Raw genomic sequence first — 22,998 nt, 5'->3', positions numbered from 1 at the left:
TCAGTCATAGGGAGGTCTACTGGTTACCACACAACCGCAACAGGGATCAATTAATTGGGCAAGCGCATGGCAGCAGCAGCCACAAACAGGAATCCCAGTGCAACATGAACTGGGGCAACAATCCCAGCAGGGAGGGGTGACAGTGTGGGGAGGCGGTGCCTTCTAGCAATCACAAAGCCACACTCAACTTCAAAGTAGTCCCCCTCGATAGACGAAGACAGGGAATAATAATAATATTATCACAGGCCTAACCCCAGTAGTTCACCCTGATAGTAAAAACAAACAGCATCCCCTTTTCCAGAACAGGAAAGTCTACCAACAGTATTCAGGGGTCCAAAGGCTTTACTTTTGACCAGGAACTCGGGTTAATGTGGGCTGTGTCAATCAGATATCAACACCGAGTCCAGGTATCAATGATGAGTCTGTGGGAACACAGAACAGCCAGGTTGCCCGACGCTCCACAGAGAACTAAGTACCACTCTGCTAGCTGACTCTCCAGGGAAGGGTTTGCTGGCCATGCCCAAGGGACAGGGCAGTCTGACGAGAGGGCGGGAAAGAAATCTAATTATAAGGCCAACACCTAGGTTTAGTAGCCTAAGTCTAGTTGGATGCAAGTAATTAGGAAGGTTATCGTAGTCAAGAGTGAGCAAAGGGAGCAGTAGGACCCAAATAAAATAAAGTACAAATGTCTGAGTTAGATAATGTAGTTAAAGAATCAACTAGAGTGGGAATGTCAGTATGGATATCGATGTGTTTATCAATAAAAATGAGCTCTTGTCCTTATTAATAGAATTACCTGTTCTGAACACCACATTTACTTTGACACACAAGTATATATTTAGGCAGGCCCAGTGACCTAGGCCCGGAATTACTAATTGATAGGTCACAGGCGGGAGGGTGCATGGCTGGCAGGCAAGCACTTGGGAGGGAAACATTTACCACCTTTGTCACTCATAGAAGAGGGTGGAGGAGATAATGACCTTGAGGAATATCAAACAACATACAATTCAATTTGATAGTCATCCAAGTTTGGTTCTGCACAGACACAAGTTTTTCTTAAGGTATCAGTAGCCAAACAAAAGCATTGATGTGTATTTTGCGGCTGCATCTTCTGAGTTTGACAACTTCAAAGACAAGTTAATTTGTGATCATCTTGTCACAACTTGCTATGGCAAAAGAGTGCACAAGATGCTCTTGATTTCAAAGAGTCCATCACTAACAGAAGCCATAGACATGGTTAAGAGTGATGAAATATCTACATTTTCTGCTGAGGAATTGAGGTCCCCTGCTAACCTTGCTTTTCTACCAATAGTTTAAAGTGATCAATCCTAGCAATGTCAAGTCACTCATTTAGGGAACTGAGCCATGTTATAAATGCAGGATAATTGCACACCAGGCAAACTCCCAAAGATGTCCAGCTGTGAGAGCAAACTGATAGATTTGTGGGCACAAAGGACACTTGGCACACTTGTGCAGGAGCTCAAGGAAGAGCACGGTTGGTGTGGTCAAGGAGTAGGACCATGGCTGTGTAATGGAGCAAGCTAATAACCTGGTTACATCCATCAGAGGACCACATAAAGCTGTGTTCAAAAAGGATTATCAGACTGGCCATGAGGAGGTTGGGAAGCTGTAAGTGGCCGAACATGATGATGATGAAATTGTTTACAGTGACCATTACAATGGTGCCACCATTAATAGAGAAGTGGTGAACTTACTCTTGCATTCTGGTTTGAAAATTACTACTCTTTCAGACAAGACATTTTTCATATATGGCCTGCAGGAGTGAGCTTATTCTCAGTGATGTCAATCCCATTGCATATGGGGCAAAGATTGTATAAGCTGGGGTGTGTTGTTGCTGAGATATGTTTTTTAATAGGAGAACTGAAGTGAACGTTTATGTTGCCAGGAAGGGGATTTAAGGGAAGCTCAAGTTAACAATGAGACCAGGAGCTCATAAACTTTTGTTATCCATTTTAGAAAATAAATGTGATGCCATAGGTTGGAATTCTAATAAGTTGCTAAATGAACGGCATATCAACACAAATAACGTGTGAAAATTCATGAAAGTGTTTGCTAGTATGTTAGAGACATTCCAAGGGTTGTTGCATAGGTTTAAAGTGACAGACAATTGCATCCCAGTGAAATACCAGTAGGGGAATGTTTCTCTCAGTGTCCATGTGTGGTCATGGAGTTACATGATCCATTGAATCTTCCTCTTGGGATTCTCCTTTATTGGCAGCAAAATAGAAAAAGGCAGTTTGAGGGTATGCCTTGATCTTAGATGTGTGAATCAGCCATTTGGATGGCAATTTTTCTTTGCCACAAATTAAAGAGATGCTCAATACAATTTCTGATGCAAAATATTTTTTTAACAAGATATGCAATCCATCTACTACCAAATGTAGTTGCTCCAGCTGGCAACATACCCTGGGGGCTTGTTCCTGTTTTGCTAAATACCCTTAGGTTTGACTATGGTAGCATTTGTTTTTTTTAGGTTGGGAACAACATTTTTTAAAGATTTGGATTGTATGATCAATTTCCAGACAACCTATTAAATTATGGTAAGGAAAATCACACATGATGAAGTATTGTAGAAGGTTTTTCAAATCATGAAACAAACTAAAGCAAACCATGCTAGGGATAAGTGTGTGTTTTAGGAGGAGAGAGCAGATCATTGAGATCATCGTTTTTCGTGTTATGGAATTATGGATATGCCTAGTTTGGTGGCAGCTATTGCAGAAGTCAAGTCTCTTGAGCACGAGAAAGTGGCAAAATTCTTTCTCAGGTTGTGAAAGTTCTACACTAAGTTTATGTAACAACACTGTAGCTTTGAGAAACATACTTAAGAAAAACTGCATGTTTGTTAGGTTACAGGAAAATCAGACTAGCGTTGATGAAGTTATGTGTGCTATTACTGGGGCATCTCTATTGTAAACCATCAGTGATGACTAAGGGCCTGACCCGTGGTGGAGGTGCAGTGGCAGTCAGAGGACGCCGCACCAGTGGTCCAACCACCGCATTAGGGGTATTTCTGGCAGACTATTTTGGGACTGCCGCCACGGATCTGCGATCCCTGGCAGTGGGGTGGTGGTGTGAGGCTACAATATGTTTGGTGGTGCCGTTGCGGCCCTACCAAGCATATTACGAGTTTTCTCACTGTGACCCTATTAATGGCAGTGAGCCTGCAATAGAAAGGGTGGCAGTGAGGTAACTCTGGGGCCTCCAGGAGCCTCTGTTCAGGGGGTACACGCAAGGGGGCACATGTTGTGCCCCCTTGTATATGTGCCCCCAGTTCCTGCATGGAACAAAATGCACAACAGTGTATATTTCAGTTTAAGCAGAACCTAGCTTTGGCACTCCCATTGCGGGGCCTTTTTGAACAACAAAGGGCCAACTGCCAGACCAAGAGGAAACTGATAATCTAGTGGGTGGCCGGCCATCCTGTTTGGAGGTGTGGAAATGGGGCGGTGGTGACGACCTGCTCCCACACCACCAAACTCATAAGCAGGCCATAAATATCTTACATAAATTTGGATGCAAGTGAGACAGGATTAGAAAAAGACCTATTCAAGGTTTTTGGTAAGCAGGAGGTTACCCTTTGTTTTGTACTATTAGTTCTCAGGGAACCAAGGAAGTTATACTCCGTGACTGGGAGAGAACCCTTAGCCTGTGTATGGGCCATAAGCAAATTTCACTCCTTTGATTGAGGGCGAGAGTTCATTCTCTGTTCAAATTATATCCCTTTGGTTAACATGTTGAATGGGCTAGCTGGTAACAAACCTTCAGCTAGGATTGCTAGAATGTCACTGAAACTCTTACAAATTAGATTTAGAGTAGCGTAAGTACTAGGTGCAAGACAAGAGAAGGGTGATTTCCTTCAAGGGTCCCGACCTTTCCTGTGTAAGTGGAAGAGAATCTTCAGGGGGAAGAAAAATATTTTACTGCTGCTGTCAATTTAGTTGAGCAGTTCAAAAGTTAATTGTCAGGTGTCCTGTATCCTGACAGGTTAATAGCAATGACGAAACCCAAGTATTAAAATCTGTGATCTAGTATTGATTGTATGAATACCCCAAAGAGAAAAGTCTTCCTGATTCCCTTTTTCTTTTTGGGAAGTGTCTGGATAGTTGTCTGTGGTTGATGGGGTGCTCTTAAACAGAAATAAGATTGTTCCTCCTAGTACCATTAGAGAAAACATCATGGACATTGCTGATTCTGGACAACTGGGTACCACTCTTACCTAGCCGAGGTTTAGAGAGTTAAACTGGGGGATGTCCATGACAGAGTGAAATGTGTGCACAATACTTGTCTTGTGATAAACATTACAAAATGTGTATTGTGCCCATACTTCTTGTGCCAATTCCTACTAGACCAAATCGCTAATTTGCAAGCAATGTTTAGGACCTTTCCAGAAAATTGCTCTAACAGTCTAAATATGTGCTATTTCTGTGCAATTTGTAGCTGAACTCAATACCAACGTAGTAAGTGACTTCCTCTCTGAAGATTCTTTTAGGGATGGATTTCCCTCTGAACTCCTGTCAAATTGCTGGGCTCAGTTTATGTCCGAAAAATGGTGGCCTACCTCTAAAGATGTACCAACCTTCTCTTCACCATCCTCGGTCCAATGGACTAGTAGAGATGGTCAATGGCTTGATGTAGTTTGAGTTCTGTTGGTTGTTTCAATTAAAAAGCCCTTATTACAGTCTGTGAAGTCACTGAACTGAGCATAAACAAATGTAAACACAGTCACAGGTTACTTACCTTTTTTCCTGCATACAGGAAAAAATTTACATTTTAATGTGTGCCACGCGATGTTAAGGACGTGGGAGAATAAGGATGTGAAAAGTGCGACATTGGACTTGTGAATGTTATGGCCTCCAAGAACATTGCAAAGTATCAGATGCGGGCCAACGTTTAGTATTGGTGAGAAAATGGCTCTTTTATTGTGGTCACCACCCATTTTTGTGGACTGGTGCTACTGTTTTTTACCTCTGCACACTGGGATGTTGTGGTCCAGGTCCCATTGTATGTGCTCTAACCCCTAGAGCATTATAAAATGATCTAATCCCCAACTGGCATATTTAATTGCCCATTACAAACAGAGGAAATGGTGCAAGAAAATATACCAATGGCATAGAAAGTTAAATGTCACCTGTGATCGGCAGCACCTATTGCGCCATTCACTAGGCTGGCAAGGAAAAAATGTCTTCAAATGTACATATGTAGCCTGATATCTACAGCTTTCAACCTTCCAAGTAAACCTGTCAAAATAACCCTTTTGAGAGTAAAACCCCTGTTATTAAATATAGACTAAATAACCCCTAAGTAGACCTTGTAGTTTACAGGGTAGGGTGTCCGGTATTTAAAAGTGGAAATAGGTAGTCTCTAAATGCTTTTTCCACTGATAGTGATATAGCTACTCCAATGAAGAAGACAGCTAAAGCACATATAATGTGTTAATCCCGTATCTTTGGTTTGGAATAAGCTACAGAGATGGCTCAACTAATGCTTTAATCAAATTCAATTGTGAAGTTAGCTATTTAATAACTAAACAGGAAAAGTCAATATTAAATTGTTATAATATCCCTCCCTGAAGCCATTGCAGGTTAATTATCATTAGCCTGCCTGCAGCTGGCCTGTCAGTGCTGCTATGATGAAGTGTGAAATACTGCTGTCAAAGCAGAGACAATGACCTGAACCTGGCAGGATGACTTGGGGGAGAAGTGTGATCCAGATTAACCCAAGAAGGGTACTTTAGAAGTTTCCAGGAACTTCACTGCTTTCTGGCTTAAAAGGGACCAAGAAGAGATGAACCCAAAGTGTACTTTAGCCTACTGGATTTAGACTCAGAGGGGAGCTGGTCCCAGAAGCAGTTTGGTGTGGTTCAGTGGAGGCGACTGCTCATTACCTCAAAAACGCATCCCTGGGTGTACCACAAGCTCCCTCCAGATTCTGCTATCTTGGATTTTACTGAGAATGGTACATTATGGGATGGTTTGCAACTAGGTACCCAGGATGTGCTGTAATAGTGGGAATGTTTACCCTTTGGAATCTTTTACCCCATTTGTCATGGGGTGTCCAAGAGACACACCACCCACTGACTAGATAATTGAACAATAGTAGCACCTCACTGCCAGCTGATCGGAACAGTTTCTAACCTGTGGTAAAGCAGAAGAGAACTGGCCCTGCTATCTGTAATGTAATTGGAGGCTTGAATGGCTGGACCTGCCACCAGTTGTTGCTAGGACTAAGCAGTGAACTCTAAGGGTCAATTTTCTGACCTCCTGAATGGCTAAACGGACAAAAAAACTGAGATACTTTTTTCGTGGAGTGACCAGTAGACTAGTTACAACTAAAACTGGACTGGATCTTGCTGGTGGACTTTGCTGGAGTGTGTGCTGCCTCTTATGTCCTGAGAGTCTTAGAAGTAGCTAAGGGACACTGCCACAGAAAGTATGGAAAGTTGGGACTTGATAAATCTCTGGTGCTTTGCCAGGACCTCATGGCAAAGGTTCCAACTTCAAAAGGACTTCAACAGATACAAATTTGAGCTTGTCCTGTGAAAAATGTGAACTCTGAAAAGAGACTAAGCCCGAAGGTAGAAATCTATATCGGGCAAAGATGCTAAAAGAAACCACCCGACAAGAGTATTTTGGAGGCTCTATACTTTACACATTTCACACTAAAATTAATAGCTTCTGAGTGACTTCATTCAGCAGGTATCTGAATCCGAGAAGACTTTGTCAGATACAGACTTCAGCCTTGGCCCTCAAGGAAAATTTCAACTTCCATAAAAAAGATTTAATGAGAAGGTAAATATTTTGACTGGGATGGTCTGCTTTATATATCTGACCTTCGCTCCATCATGGCCAACCTGAAATGCATCTAGATATCAATCAACTACGAACAGGCATTTCTGATTGGTGCTTCACTTTTTTGCATCTTTATGCCTTATATATTTAAAAAATCATATATTTGTCCTCCTCTGTTGGATTTTTGTCATGTTGTGTTATTGCTCGTATCACATTTTTCTTAACTTTTAGAAATTGGTTATGGGATTTTTATTGTGTTGTATTTAGACTTTTTGACTGCTTTAGTGTTGCTAAATACTGTACACATGTTTCTAATTAAACCTGTCTGTTGTGTGCCATAACTACTAGGGGTTAAGTCCAGGTTTAAATTATTTAAACTGAATGTTTGACCTGACAGGATGTTTGGATATTACTTGTGTAGGACTCACATTCTCCCCAATTAATTGCCATATTCTTACAGTGATTATGAATGAGACAGGAATTCAAGGAATGTTTTGTATAGGGAATGCCTAAATTAAGTCCCATTGAAGAGGTGGAAGAAGTGAGTGAACAGACAGTGAAAGGGATGGGAAAGTGGTGGCCCACAAGCAAAGGGCCATCTGCTCATTCCCTGGTGGCAGGTACACAGACCTCACCTGATATTTTATTCACTAGTGGAAGGATAAACTACCCCGCGTTCTCTTAGGCCACTGCTGCTAATGCATTGAAGAGTAAGAGGAGTGAGTGGGTACATGTCAAGAAAACTTGGATGATGGATTTCAAATAATTATAGTCTCCTTTTCTGCTTCATTGCTTATATTTACTTGCTTGTCTTCATCACATGTCGTATGTTTATAGCCTTATTTTCCATTTTAGTGTTTGAATTAGCATGATTGCATTTCATATTTTGTTCACGTGGTGCCTTCCTACCTTCTGTTAATTGCTAGAAATGGGGGTCTCTACTTGGCAGTGGTTTGCATCTTGACCCTTATTCTAGTCAGGGTAAGGGACTTACGGCCCCAAGATAATCCCTGCTCATCCCCTTGGTAGCTTGGCATGGGCAGACAGGCTTATCTCAGAGGCAATGTGTAAAGCATTTGTACATAAGCACACAGTAACACAGCGACATCACTACAAAAGGACACCACAGGAACTTAGAAAAATAACCAATATTTACCTGAATAAAGTAAGCCCAAATCAAGGAACATCCAACATACACAAGTAAAGATATCACTATTAAAAAGGTTTAAAATAGTTCCGTCTAAATGAAATTATGAATGGGTCACTTTTATCACAAAGTATCTAGGATGTGTCAAAATCAAAGACAAAAACAGGTGTAGGGGAGGTCAGGCTCCAGAAAAGTAAAGTGATGCGTTGGTTCCTTACTTCCAGGGGAAATGATGCATCGGTTCCTTGCTGCCATGGGAGGTGATGCGTCTGTTCCTTGCTGCAGTGCAAGGGAGGTGATGCGTGTGTTCTTTACTCTCAGAGAAGATGATGCTTCGGTTCCTTACTGTGAAGGGCGGTGATGCGACGGTTTTCAGACACAGGGCCTCGGTTCTATAGTGCTGGGACACATCGATGAAGAACTTGGCGCACAGATGCGATGCATCAAAAATCCGAACGGTCAATGTAGCGGCGGTGAAATAGGCGCTGCATCAATTTTCCAACCGAGAGCAGGTGATGGATCGATTTCTTCAGCCGCACAGCAAGGCCTGCTTCAGAGTCGGAGCGTGTGCCTTGGACTCATGCTGCGGCGATCTTTGAGCCGCACAACAGGCGCTACATTGATTCTTTGGCAGCACCATTGTGATGAGTTGGATTGTCAACCATATAGCATTGCTGCGGCAAGAAAAACAGGGATTGAAGGTTGATGTGTGGATTTTCTTCCGTCCTTTGCAGCAAAGCCACCTCCAAGGGCCCAGAACTTGAATTGGCACCACTTGGCAGGTCAGAACTTTCAGCAGAGGAGTTCAGGGGCTACAGATGAAGTCTTTGAGGGCCATGACACTTCTTAATAGGAGGGAAGCATAAACAAGCCCTTTAGGAACCTTGGCAAGCAGGATACAGAAAGCAAAGTCCATTCGTTTCACTGCCCAAGACAGAAGCAGCAAGACGTAGGCCAGCACAGCAACAAGCAGAGTGGCAGTTCCCCACCTGTAGCTTCTCACGCTCTTCTTCTTGGCAGAATCTCCTCTTAGTCCAAAAGTGTTCTAAATTCATGGGGTCACAGCTCCAGTACTTATACCAGTTTCTGCCTTTGAAGTATGCAAACTTCAAAGGGAAGTCTTTGTAGTGCACAAGATCCTGCCTTTCCCTAACCTGGCTCCAGACACACTACAGGGACCCCAATCTCAAAATCTCTATCTCTTCCCAATTGGAAGCTACACTTGTAAGAGGTTACAAGGTAGCTCCAATAATAATAAGTGGGAGAGATAGTCCTCACAATAGTGAAAAACAGAATTACCAGCATTTCACTATCAGGACATGTAAAACACACCAGTACACGCCCACCTTTCACCTGTTACCAAATAAGTGATGGTACCAAGCATCAGAAAATTAAGCATGGTGCAGCGTACCAAATTCAGGATGTTCCTTGTTCTTTGGGAGTTATAGAATCCCACTAGAAGCATGGCCACATTCTGGGCTAAGTTGCAGGGTTTCTCATTAGTCAAGCTCTCAAGAGCTTCTATGTGGTCCTCTCTTTTGATGTTTGCTAAACATTACAGACTTAAAAACAGTGGTCATTCCGGAAATGTGCTAGATTCAAAGGTTCTCTCTGCTATGATGTAATAGGTGTAGAAGGTAGTTATTATATTAAATTGTGATTGCAGGCATTTGGGTATAATCATTTTATTTCTAAGTTTCCACGCTTCTTGAGCTTGGGTACACCTCAAAGACAAAGGACAAGAACAAGGAAGGGGACGAGAACCTAATATTTTAATTCCTTAGCGATTCCATTACTCTGAGTCTTCCTTCCTCACTCTAGTCATTATTCCCACTCTCCCTCTCGTGAATTTGTAGGCTACACTGATTTTTGAAGGGGTGACATTGGGGAGGTCCTTTTTCGGTTAAAATATTTCATGATGTATGTTAGAAATCGGGGTCTCTAGTTGGCAATTATTTGCACCTTTGTCCAAATAGGGCCCCTTTCTTCTAGCCAGTCTAAGGGAGGTACACTTCTGAAGTAACCCCTGCTCACCCCCCTGGCAGCTTGGCACTAGCAGTCAGGCTTATCTCAGAGGCAGTGTGTAAGCATTTGCACATAACCAACAGTAATACAGTGAAAACAGTACAAAAGGACACCACACCAGTTTTAGAGAAATAACTAATATTTATCTGTGCAAACAAGACCAAAAACGATAAAAGACCAACAAACAGTAATCAAAAATATGCACTTTGCAAGAATCACCTTAAAAATGTAGTCACTTGAAGGCGGTAGCTCTGTCCAGTGCTAGGTGCTGAAAACAACCAAATCCACCAGGGACGGTCAACCGCGTCGGTGCAGACCGGTGTCGATGTCAGAAGACTTGTAAACAGTACCTTTTTTGTTCCAGCCGACCGTGGCGGTGTGCTCTGGCGGTCATCAAGGCTACAATGTGAGGTGAAGCGGTACCCACAGGTCACAATGCAAACAGCGACTCGATGGCACTGTTGGTCATCATCGTCGGTGAGACCAGGGTTGTGGTGCGAAGTGCTGCAACGGTTCAAGCTTCGACGGCCGTTGTGGATTGGCAGTCGATGGGGCTGGCATTGGTGGGCTGCGGCTGCGGTGTGGGATGGGGCGGTGCTGCATGTAGCTTAAGCTTAATATATATTAGAATATTTCTTCCATGCCAATGAACTAGTGCAGAAACTGTCAGCCAGAGGTTACCCAAAAAAACTTCTCAAGCATACTTTAAAACGCGTGTGGTGGATACCACGTGAGACTTTGCTTCAAAAGAGAGTGCACCCAGAACAGAAAAGAATTGTATGTGTAACTACTTTCAGTCCCCATGCTAATTTATTGCAGAAAATGGTGACTCAAAATTGGCATTTGGTCAAGGATCTAAGCAGCAAACTTAATGAAATTCCGCTCTTTGCTTTTTAAAAAGAATAAAGTATTGCGCAACAAATTATCAGAGCATCATTGCACCAAGCTTCAAAAACATCACTCAGAGGCATGTTGGGCCTCCCTCCAATACAAGGACATCATAAGTGTGGCAACTGCTCTTGTTGTGCACAAACTAATGAAGGGTCAGTGTTCATATTCAATGGTATATACTGGAAACACAACGTATTCACCAACTGCCTTACCAAAAATGTGATCTATGGGTGCCCTAAATTGTGTATAGGGAAGACCACTCAGGAGATCCGCCACCGGATTACACAACACAAATCTAGAATTAGGAAAGAGACACCAAACGCACCTTTAGTACATCACTGGATATCATATCAACATAAGGAAGAAGACCTACGGTGGACCATAATATCAAAAATTGAGAATGACGCTCGTGGAGGCGATGTCGAAGGAAGACTAAACCAACGTGAAGCTCTATTGATAATGAAATTCAACACTGCAGTCACGGGACTCAATGAGATCTCAGAGATCATGAAGGTAGATATGTAAAATTAGACCACCATCACATCTCCGGATTTGTTTGCTTCTTAAAGTTACCCTCGGGCATTCATTATACATTGCGCAGACCACAGCTTCTATGACTCAAAACATTGGTCTGATAGACTGTATAGACATGGCCGCAATAGAGCACATTGTTCGGAAACCATGGTGATATCCGACTAGCTCTTGAATATATTTTTCGTGTTCCATTATACGTGAGCATCACATCAAGCATATGTCCGCTTATTGGCAGCATGAGGCCAACAAGCAGAGACCAAATGTGACCTTGTGAAGCATAACGGTGTTCTAAACTGAACACACGACTAAACGAGGATATACATTTTATGAGCGCATAAATGTAAAACATGGTGTTAATTGACTTTGGTCAACCCTTTTTGCAATCATGCTGATCGTTACAAATAAGTGCAGGAGAAAAAACTTCACGATCTATAAAGTGTGAATCGCTATACCGAGCAGTCCTGTCACTTTAAATTTTCCCGCAGCATCGCGGGGCTCGAAACCACGTGACAGCCCTATTGTCCAATAACAGTGCCCGTTACACAGCACTGTTCTACTGCAGACCTCGGAAGTCCATTACAGAGGAGTAAAGTTGTTGACACCGGTAAGCAAACAATCTGATTCTGTGACCATTTACGCACGGTTAGACCCGTAGGTACACCCGGTATAACTCGCGTTCGTTTTTCCTTTTCTTCAGGATGCGAGTGATTAACCCATGCACGCTCTGGTTAACCAGTTCTGAATTCAAATGCTTCAATCACACGGTGAGCATCCTGTATGTCTATCCGTTGCCCTATCGGGACCTTGTTTATTTTAAATGAGGTTATAACTCAAATCCTTATATATATTTCTTTCTCGCAGATAAGAGAATAAGAATTTCTGAATAGGTAAGTGTTTACACCCTTACCGATGCACAACTGAGACTAAGTGTGTAAGATGTACCAGGGGCGGTTAACTCTAAAATGTGTGTCATGTCTTCCTATTTACAGTTGTCCATCGTCTGTACGCCATCTACTAGTGGAGTGCTTTGTTCACTATACTAAGGTACGGCGAGAGGTTGTTAACAGGAGTTGTCACTCCTAGTAAGAGAATTGGCTTTTGAACCGAACATTTTTAAGAAGTGTTTGTTTGTTTTTGTAGATTGTTGGTCCTGAGGAGAACTCCGCATTGGGGAGTTCGAAACGCGTCGACCTGTTTTTGGGTCCTTCTGTCAAACTGAAATGATATTATAAATAGGGTCCATTAAGTAGGATTAATTCCCCTGTAATCACATTTATCATATTAATCATCAACTTGAGGATGTGAAATTGTGTATATGTATATAGGAACCTATACTTTTGACATTAGGCTCTAAGGATTTGTGCTTTGTGGTATGATTGTAGATGGATGAAAGGTTTGGCCAGAGTGAAAGTTTGGATGTGTTGTAAATTTTGTAAATTGTTTTGTACATTATGAACCATCTGTAAATGCTTTACTGTATTTTCTTCTTTGTTTGTACACACACATAAAAAAATTATTTGTTTGTTCATGAAAATAATTTTTGATCCACTAGTGCAAAAATAAATAAATAAACTAGTGACGCAAATTAAAAAACGGACCACTATGCTTTTTTCATATAGGTCATCTTAAAATAGTCAAGTAACATCCAGTACTGGCAGTTGTATTGTTGTTTAGGCATGTAGCTTAAGAGCAGTGTCCTCAGACCACAATGCGGACCGTGTCAGAGATGTCAGCTGGCAACGCCATCTTTGGCAACACCAGGTCGCGGTGCAAGCAGCGGTTCCGTGGTGGCGGTGGTGGTCGTCGTCGGTGAGACCAGGGATGTGCCCTTTGCGGTGCCTTCAGGAAACGGAACCGCCGGAGGTCTTTATGGCAGCTTCCGATTGCAGTTTCCCTCTGTGGCTACTGAGACACGCGGTCCCAGAGGTGGTACCCAGAGGAAAGTGAAGTCTTTGCTGTCCCTGAGTCTTCGTGAACAGGAGACCAGCTCTATCTCAAGCCCTTGGAGATACTCAGCAAAAAATGAAGAAAGTTCAGTCCAGTACTTTCACTGTCCAAGGCAGTAGCAGCAACTGCAGGCCAATCCACCAAAACAACAACACAGCAAAGGGGCAGTACTCCTCTTGGCAGTTGTTCCAACTCTTCTTTTTGGCAGGTTCCTTGATCCAAGCAAGTTCTCTGAAGTCTTTTATTTTCCTGAAACTTCCAACAGGAGGCAAGCTCTACTTCAAACCCTTGGAGAAAACTTTAACAGCTTTATGATGAAAGTACACTCCAGTCCTTTCCCTGCCCAAGACTGAGGCAGCAAGCAGCATACCAACAAAACAGAGCATGCAGCAAAGAGACAGTTCCTCCTGACAGCTTTCCCAGCTCTTCTTCATAGAAGGTTCCTTAGTTCAGCAGTAATTTTAAGTTCCGGGGTCTGAACCCCAGTATTTATACTCAGTTTCTCTTTGTTCTTTTGGGCAGATAGGGTCTATACTCAGCCCTAACCAGTTATGTTCTCTCTGGTCCAGCTTCACAGATGTAAGGGGGATAGCATTGTCCAAGGCAGGCCAGGCCCATTCAGGTGCAAAGGAAATCTCCTCCCACCACTCCAAATGCAGACCAGGCCTATTCAGGTGCTAGTGAAACTCTTCCCACTACGTTGAATGCAGCCCAGGTCCATTCAGCCCAGGCCTGACTTATCCAAGAAAGGCAGGACACATCGAGCCCCCAGTGGCTGTCTACAGTGAATGCACATCCCCAGCCCCTGTCACTCCAAAGCCAGACAGTCAATCCACAACCCAGCAGAGGCACATAGGATGGCTAAGTAAGTAAATACCCACTTTCTAAAAGTGGTATTTCAAACCATCAACATAAAAATTATCTTTACTAAAAGGTGCATTTTTACATTCTGAGTTCAGGCAAACTAAACTTAATTTCTCTATTTTGTCCCAATGGGAAGTTATACTTCTAAGAATTTACAAAAAATGTCCCATTCTATCCAATGGGACAGATAGCCTTTCAATAGTGAAAAATGAAGTACACTGTATTTCACTTTCTGGACATGTCACACACACCAGTACATGTGCTACCTTTTACATACACTACACCCTGCCCACAGGGGTACCTTGGGCCTACCTTAGGGGTGTCTTAGATGTAAGAAAAGGGAAGGCTAGGGCTTGGCAAGTGGGTGCACTTACCAATTCAATATGGCAGTCACAACAGCAAGACCACTGACTCATTGTCAGTGAAATTGCTCTCCCACCCTCGCAGCTCCACCATTAAGTGAGGTGCCCCTGCCCCTGCACCCTTGAGTGTTGGTGATCGAGGCCCTCCTCCACCCGCAGGTTTCCCTGCGTCTCATCCATGGTGGTCCAGTGGACCTCTGTCTCCTTTCTCTCACTCTGCTCCTTCACTCATTTTTCTACCCTTTCTATCTTTCACCTTTTTGCACCTTTCTGCATCTCTGCTCTTTTGTGCCTTATTTCTGCCCATTTTCCCTTTCTCTCCCTCTGCTCCTTCACTCGTTTTCACTCGTTTTTCTACCCTTTCTATCTTTCACCTTTCTGCACCTCTGCTCTTTTGTGCCTTATTTCTGCCCATTTTCCCTTTCTCTCCCTCTGCTCCTTCACTCGTTTTCACTCGTTTTTCTACCCTTTCTATCTTTCACCTTTCTGCTCTTTTCTTTATCCCTTCTTTCCTCCCTTTACCTTTCCCCGCCGCTGCTGCCCCCACGACCCCTCCCCCCCAGCGCAACCGGCCCAATCCAGCTCCCCTCCTCGCTCCCGCCTCCGAGCTGTCCAGCCCTCCCCGACCCCTACTTAATGGCGGCCGCGGGCTGCGGGCAAGCCGCTGGTGCACCGAAGGCGCGTCAAAGGCAAGCATGTCTGCGCCCGTCTGCGACCCGTCTGCGATCAGCACCAGGACCCCTGGACCTCCGCCTCGCCAACGCTACGACCCAGCAGCACTCCACACACTCAACCCAGGCTGCAACAACAACTGCAAGCTAGCATCACCAGCCGACACCCATGGACCCTTCAGCTGTCACCGCTGCCGGCACACCTGCAGCACCGCCAAGAACACGGATCCAGCACAACCCGCCCACAAGAACACAACCAAACTGAAGACCCTGCTATGCATCCTGCTCAACGTCCCATCCCTCCACAAACACGCCACAGAAATCTGGGACCTCCTCGACAGCACCACCCCGGACGTAGCATTCTTCACCGAAACCTGGACCAACACTACCTCGAGACCGGACATCGCCATCGCCATCCCCCAAGGATACAAGATCTCCAGGAAGGACTGCCCCACCCAGGAGGAGGAATCGCCATCGTCCACAAATCCAGCCTCCGCCTGAGCACACTCCCTGACGAGTCCACAGAACTGCTGGAACACCTTCACTTCAAGATACTGGCCAGCCCCACCGCCGCCCTCCGAGGAACCCTCATCTACTGACCCCCTGGACCCCACGGACCCTTCGCCACCTCCATCACGGACATTATCTCCCCGCAGGCCATCGCATCCACCAACTACACCCTGCTGGGAGACCTCAACTTTCACCTCGACAATCAACTGGACCCCAACACCACATGCCTCCTGGACAACCTCCACAACATTGGACTCCGCCAGATCGTGACCGAGCCCATGCACTCAGCAGGACACACCCTCGACCCCCTCTTCACTACAGTAAACTCCATCACCTCCAGCCACACCACCGAACTCCCATGGACCGACCATCGTTGCGTCCACTTCACCTTCAGAACACCCACCATCCACAGACACCAGCACCTGCTTCCACAAAGAAACTGGACCAAAATCACCGACGACCAGCTCACCTCCTCACTCAACAACTCCACCCCAACCATCGCGGAAAACGACGACCCCAACACCACAGCCCGAACCCTGCATAGATGGATCTCGGACAGCACCAACACCATAGCCCCCCTCAAGAAAAACAACAATACCCGTGCCAAGAAAGCCAAATGGTTTACCACCGAAGTTCGAGAATCCAGGCGCACATGCCGCCGCCTCGAAAAGGCCTGGAGAAACACCAAATCCACAGAAGCCCACAACAACTTCAGAGCCGCCACCAACTCCCACCATCAACTCATCAGAGAATCGAGGGAAAAAGCGATTGAAGACAGAATCTTCACCAAGGCACACAACAGCAAGGAACTCTTCAGCATCATCAAGGAGTTCGCCCAACCCACCAGCGAGTCTATCGACATCCCTCCCTCACAAGACCTCTGCGACAAACTCAGCACCTTTTTCCCCCACAAAATCAAGAGCATCTACGACAACTTCGACGAAGACAACCATCACACTGAACCCTCACCAACCACCCCCGACACCCAGAAACCAGCGATTGATGACTGGACAGCCCTCACCACCGAAGACACACTGAAGACAATGAAGTCAATCCACCCAGGGGCCCCCACGGACCCCTGCCCCCACCACATCTTCAACAGAGCCGCCGACACCATCACACCCATGCTCCGCCACACCATCAACCGCTCCCTGGCAACCGCCTCGTTCCCCGATGACTGGAAACACTCCGAGGTGAATCCCCTCCTAAAGAAACCCTCAGCGGACCCCACCAACCTCAAAAACTACAGACCCATCTCCCTGCTCCCGTTCCCAGCAAAAGTAATCGAGAAAGCCATCAACAGCCAACTCGCCACATTCATTTAAGAACACAACATCCTCGACTCCTCCCAATCCGGCTTCAGAAAAAACCACAGTACGGAAACCGCCCTCCTCGCCGCAACAGATGACATCTGCACCCTACTGGACAAAGGAGAAACAGTAGCCCTCATCCTCCTCGACCTATCAGCAGCGTTCAACACAGTCTCCCACCGCACCCTAATACGCAGACTCTACGACGCAGGAATCCAGGACAAGGCCCTCGACTGGATCTGCTCCTTCCTCTCCGGCAGGACGCAGCGGGTCAGACTCCCCCCTTTCCTCTCGGTCCCCACACCTACCACCTGCGGAGTCCCCCAGGGCTCCTCCCTCAGCCCGACGCTCTTCAACGTCTACATGGCTCCACTTGCCCCCATCGTCAGAACCTACGGACTCAACATCGTGTCATATGCAGACGACACCCAGCTCATCCTCTCCCTATCCAACGAGCCCAACACCGCCAGACGCAACTTTCGAGAAGGCATGGAAGCCGTTGCCAAATGGATGAAAAACAGCTGCCTACAACTAAACACCAACAAAACAGAAGTACTCATCATGGGCCCAAACCCCGACGCCTGGAGCGACACCTGGTGGCCCACCGCCCTCGGAAACCCGCCAACCCCCACAGACCACGCACGCAACCTGGGAATCATCCTGGACTCCGAGCTCAAAATGGACCGCCAGATCAACTCTGTCTCATCTTCCTGCTTCCACACCCTCCGCCTCCTTCGTAAGACCGTCAAATGGATCCCCCTCGAACACCAAAAGACAGTCACTCACGCCCTGGTCACCAGCAGACTCGACTACGGCAACGCACTCTACGCTGGAATAAACAAAAACCTCATCCGCAAGCTACAGAACATCCAGAACGCCGCCGCAAGACTGGTCCTCAACTTGCCAAAACACTGCCACATCTCCCAGCACCTGCGCACACTCCACTGGCTCCCCGTCGAGGCGAGAATCACCTTTAAGATGCGCACCCACGCAAACAAGGCCCTCCACGGCACCGGACCAGCATACCTGAACAGCCGACTCAAATTCCACGCACCCCAAAGGACCCTACGATCAGCCCAGCTCTCCTACGCCGTGGTCCCCCGCACCAGAAAGACCAGATCGGGAGGCCGCTCCTTCTCCTTCCTCATGGCCAAAGCATGGAACACCCTTCCGCTCCACCTCAGACAGACAACATCGCTCACCATCTTCGCAAGAAACCTCAAAACCTGGCTCTTCGACAGACCCCCTCCTTGATGGAATGGAACCTGCACCCCCCACCCCTAGCACCTTGAGACCCTTACGGGTGAGTAGTCGCGCTTTAACAAACCACTGATTGATTGATTGGAACAGTGTGCAGACACTGCAGTGGCAATTCTGGGAAAACCTTTGCAAGGCTGCTTGTGTGGGTGGCACAATCAGTGCTGAAGATCCACTTGCAGCATTTGATTTATAGGCCCTGGCCACATACAGTGCACTATACTAGGGACTTAGTAGTAAATCAAATAAGCCAAACATGGAAACACTAATCCAGTTATATAATTTACCAGGAGAGCATATGCACTTTAGCCGTGAATAGAAACGGTAAAGGGGCCTGAGTCCTAAAACCAACAAAAACAGGATCAAAAACAGGAGGTCAAAAAGTAAAATGTCTGGCGTAAACCCTCTGAAAACCCCAAGTCTAACAGTGTACTAGTATTATGCAGTCATATTATATGCCTTTAAAGTTTGAGGCAGATGTAATGCATGTACTTTAATTGGTCCATTTTTTAGGCCTCACCTACCAGATAGTGCAAGCTATCTGGTTGAGACCTATTGTGGGCTTACCAAGTACTCACAGTGGGCTTACAGACTGTCTATTGCTTACGATTGGTTGGCTTTATTGACATTCTCATGTGCTTATTTTGTATTTTTTGACTTGCATTGACTTGCCTTCCTCTACTTGTGTTTGCCCCCACCCAGTAAATCCTCTTTACCATCCTTTTAGTAGGCTGACTTGTATTCTTACATTGCTCACTTTAAAAGTACTACTTGTTATATACATATACATAAGAACTGCCTAACAGTGCATTTGTTTTCAAGCTCTTCCCCTCATATGTTCCTCCACTATGCTCTGTGTTGCTCTCTCAGTCGTGTGATTCTCCTATGATTATATGAGCTTCTCCCATACTTTGTGTTGCTGTGTCCCTCGTGTGCTGTGTTGTTCCTTTTCCTCCCACCCAGTTTTATGTTATTCCACCCACATGCTCCCCACCTGCTCCTCTGTTGTTCCAACCGCCATGGTAGCATTCTTATTATATATACAGTATTACCAAAAATGGCTTTGCAGATGCAGTACAGCATCGCGAAAAGGCATTGGAAAAGTCACTAGGTCCAAAAGGCGAGAACTATTGGCTCTGCCAACGCTTGTTGTAGCTTGATATGTACAACTTAGACTACAGCGAGAAAAAAATGAATAGGAGGAATGGGATTACTGGTACGTGTGTAAAACATTAAGCAGATCAATGAACAATAGAGCTAGCCTTCATGAAGTCGAGTTTGTTCACATTAGAACTGTAAATTGAACATTGAATATTATGCTGTGCATTTCTCTTGACTCAGCAGTTATGCTGATTTTTTTTAATAGGCATCATAAAATGTAAAAACGTTCCAATTAACTAGTGCTTCAGACGCAGTGCACCTTTTGCTTTTTTAACTTTCAGTTTTTCAAAAGTATATCTCTAGCAGACGTTTCCAGAACTGCGTTGGGAAGCAGACACGTGTACAGTACCACTTCGTTCACGGAAAAAGTGCTGTGAGCGAACGGGACGTGTGTAAATTCAAAGGGTTAAGTCCACCTGACCTGGCAGCAGGAGGTAACCTCTGAGTCCCAGATGCTGCTGGAAGCTTTCATGCAGTGGGGGGGAGAGCAGCGCCGAGGTCACTGGCTCCCACACTCACAGAGCTCCTTACGTACGGGCGGCGGTGTAAAGTTACACCACGGGCGAAGAAAGTTGGGAGGGGAGAAAAGCAACCTTTTCCGTCGTTGCGGAAGCAACGTGTGTGGACGCCAAACACCGCCGCGTGTACACGGGGCAGTTTTTTCGTGTTTGTTTTAGTCAGAAGAGGTGACACGGGCTGTGAGTCGTTGGCGGATGGAGCCCTGATGGCGTTGAGGGGATGGGAGCGGCGAGCTGATGATGTCCAGCCCGTGGAGTGCCACGCAGGCAATGCCCGGGAGCGGCAGCATCTGAGCCTCGGCGCCACGGCTCCTTTCTAGCGCCCAGGCGGAGGTGGCAGCCGTCCCGCCCGGAACCTCGGCAACATGAACAAGGTGAGGAAGTTTTTCCGAGGCAGCGGCAGAGCCCTGGGCTTCATCTTCGCCGCCTCTGTCCTCTGGCTGATCTTCGACATGGCAGCCCTGAGACTCTCCTTCAGCGACATTAACAACAGCAAACTCCTGAAAGATGAGTTGATTCGGAGCGAGAGGGGGCGATTCAATGGCTGGAAAAAGAAAGCTTGGCAGGAAAAAGCCTTTACCGACGCTATCTACCGGTCCGAGGGCGCACAGACCCAGCTTGTCGAAGCCAACCCTGACCGGTTCAAAGAGAGAATCAGGAACCGCATCCAAAAAAAGAAAGAACTCATTGCCAAAAAAAGCAACGACACCCCAAAACGTGCCTTCAATAAGACTATCCTTCTGCCTGGACCCATGGAGGGCAAGATGCTTGAACCTAACGCCCCACGTGTCTTGGAAAAGCACATTAACGAAAAGATGATGATTCCGGCCAGCAGCCTAAACTCAGCAGACCTGCTGAGAACAAAGCAAACTGCTGGTGCAGGGTTGCATCCGAACCCACCGCCTACACAGAGCAGATCAGCTGTCAAACTGGCTGCGGCTACATCAGCGGCACATGGGAAACCGGCTGCACAGAATGTGGCAGGACCTGTCAGCCCAGAGCCCAAAAATGTAGCCCGAAACTTCAACGTTGTTGGCACGTCTCATGCCCTTCCGCCAGGTGAAGTGAAGAGAGAGCAACATGCGCCACCACAACCCAATAAACTTCAAGAAAAGACTCTGATTAAACAGTCTGCCCTGCCTGCAACCCCAGAAATAGCACATGTGATGCTGGTAGACAAGGAGCAGCTAGGTGAGGAAAAGGGTGGGGGAGAAGAGGCCCTGGATATTGTTGGCCAGGCTGCAATTATAGCAGAGAAGCGTAATGTAAACACAACAGCAAAACAACAGAATGTGGATGGAATTAAAGTTGGAACGAACATGTCCAGCTCCAGAACACACGTTGAATCTGCTCATAATAACACGGCACGCAATGCCACAGTTCAGCCAAAGGAGCATTTTTTGAATAGGTTAAAAAGCAAACAAGAGCCTCTGCCCGTTAACAACCCAGTGGACACCCACAACGCAAACATAATTCACAGAGTAAACTCTAGTAATCTGAAAGAGGGTATTGTGAAGCAAGGAATTGACTCCATGCAACCAAATGTGATAAACCAGCCGGATGTCGGTAACGCGTTACCAAGGGACTCTGGGACGCACAAAGTATTAACTATTGATGTCACTGTGTTACCAAGAGATCCCAAGGCCATCGGGCAATATGGCCGCCCGGCAGAGGTCCCTAAAGACAAGGAAGTGGAGGCAAAAAGGAGATGGAATGAAGGTTATTTTAATGTGTACCTCAGTGATTTGATACCAATTGACAGAGCCATTGACGATACAAGGCCACCAGGGTAAGGCACCGTACAGATCTGACTCGTTTCAGGGGTCATATTAATTGATATTTGTGTTTGTAGAATTGCGCTAGAGTCAGAGAGGGTGGGTGGCTAGGATATTTTACAGCATTACCCAGGATCAGGTGCGTCCCGTGCAGGTAAGGGCGGTGGGGCCGGGTTGGAGGCGGAGGGATTCGACAGACGACCATATGGGAAAATTAAAGAAATAATTAAAGTTCCCTCGTCGTCATCTGTCGAAATCCTCCTCCTACCACCTGGCCCCACCGCTCTTACCTGCACGGGCCGATGCTGTGCAGGATGTGTTTTTAAGACAGCCCAACATAGCAGAAATGCAGTACTTCTACTAGTATGGTGCACAGAGTTAGGAATTCTGCAAGCGGTGTCTGGAAGGTACCATAAGTAAACGAACATAGGCAAAGCCAATACGACTGACTTTTTCTGCCACCCTTTTGGCTTTGCCAATGCTTGTTCAGTCAATTTTGTTTCCAAAACTTTATTGTTCGGGAAACTGCTGGGCCCCCATCGTTCTAGAGGAAACAAACTTTGGTTAAAAGCAGAAATATGTATTTTTCCTTTGAAAATGGGCATATTGCCATAGTAGCTCCTGGCACCTAAGGGAACTACTTTGTGTGTTGATGTGGTCATTGTGAAACAGCTAAATCCTGTCACTCACATTGAAGGTAGCCAGTGGCTGATGTAGGCTGACCTACTGCCCCATGTTGTATCTTGTAGTGTATGGCGAAAAATGTGAATGGCACAATACAGATCAATGGTAGAAAATCAAAGTTCTTGGCTAATGTCAGAACTGAAAAAACATATCAGTAGACGTTCCTTTTTCTTCCTCCACGCTAAACTTCCTATCTCTTTCTCTGCCTCATAGAGGTTCTTTTTCATCCCTACTTTCAGATTTTGATGCTATTTTCGTATCCTTCTCTTCTTCCATCTTTTTCCATTTCTTTTCTTTTCCCCTACTGTACTGAGTAAAACTCTAATGATGAAAATCAAGTCAGAGTCCCCAAAAATCAGTGCCAGTGCCAATCACTTGTAACCACAAGCACAAATGGAGCAGTGGCACTAAATAAACCCCTACTTCTCACCATATCCAACCTGATAGAGTATTAAATGGAAGTAATTGGGATGAGTCGTGGTAGTAAAGTGAAGTTGCATCACAACTCATATACTTAGGCAAATACTCGATAA

At 45.7% G+C, this 22,998-nt stretch overlaps 1 protein-coding gene across 1 annotated transcript in view; it reads left to right on the top strand.

Annotated features, from left to right (window-relative positions):
- Positions 1-19,909: 19,909 nt before the first annotated feature.
- Positions 19,910-22,998, top strand: part of GALNT5 (polypeptide N-acetylgalactosaminyltransferase 5) — a 249,518-nt gene continuing 246,429 nt past the window's right edge. Inside the window, exon 1 of the mRNA XM_078681713.1 lies at positions 19,910-21,795. Coding sequence (XP_078537839.1) covers positions 20,372-21,795 — 1,424 coding nt within the window. The 5' untranslated portion in view covers positions 19,910-20,371. The remainder of the gene's footprint in view (positions 21,796-22,998) is intronic.

Source organism: Lissotriton helveticus, chromosome 3_1, assembly GCF_964261635.1.
Source record: "Lissotriton helveticus chromosome 3_1, aLisHel1.1, whole genome shotgun sequence".
Lineage (NCBI taxonomy): Eukaryota > Metazoa > Chordata > Amphibia > Caudata > Salamandridae > Lissotriton > Lissotriton helveticus.
The sequence above is the reverse complement of the archived record's forward strand: the minus strand, read 5'-3'. Positions and strand labels throughout refer to the sequence as shown.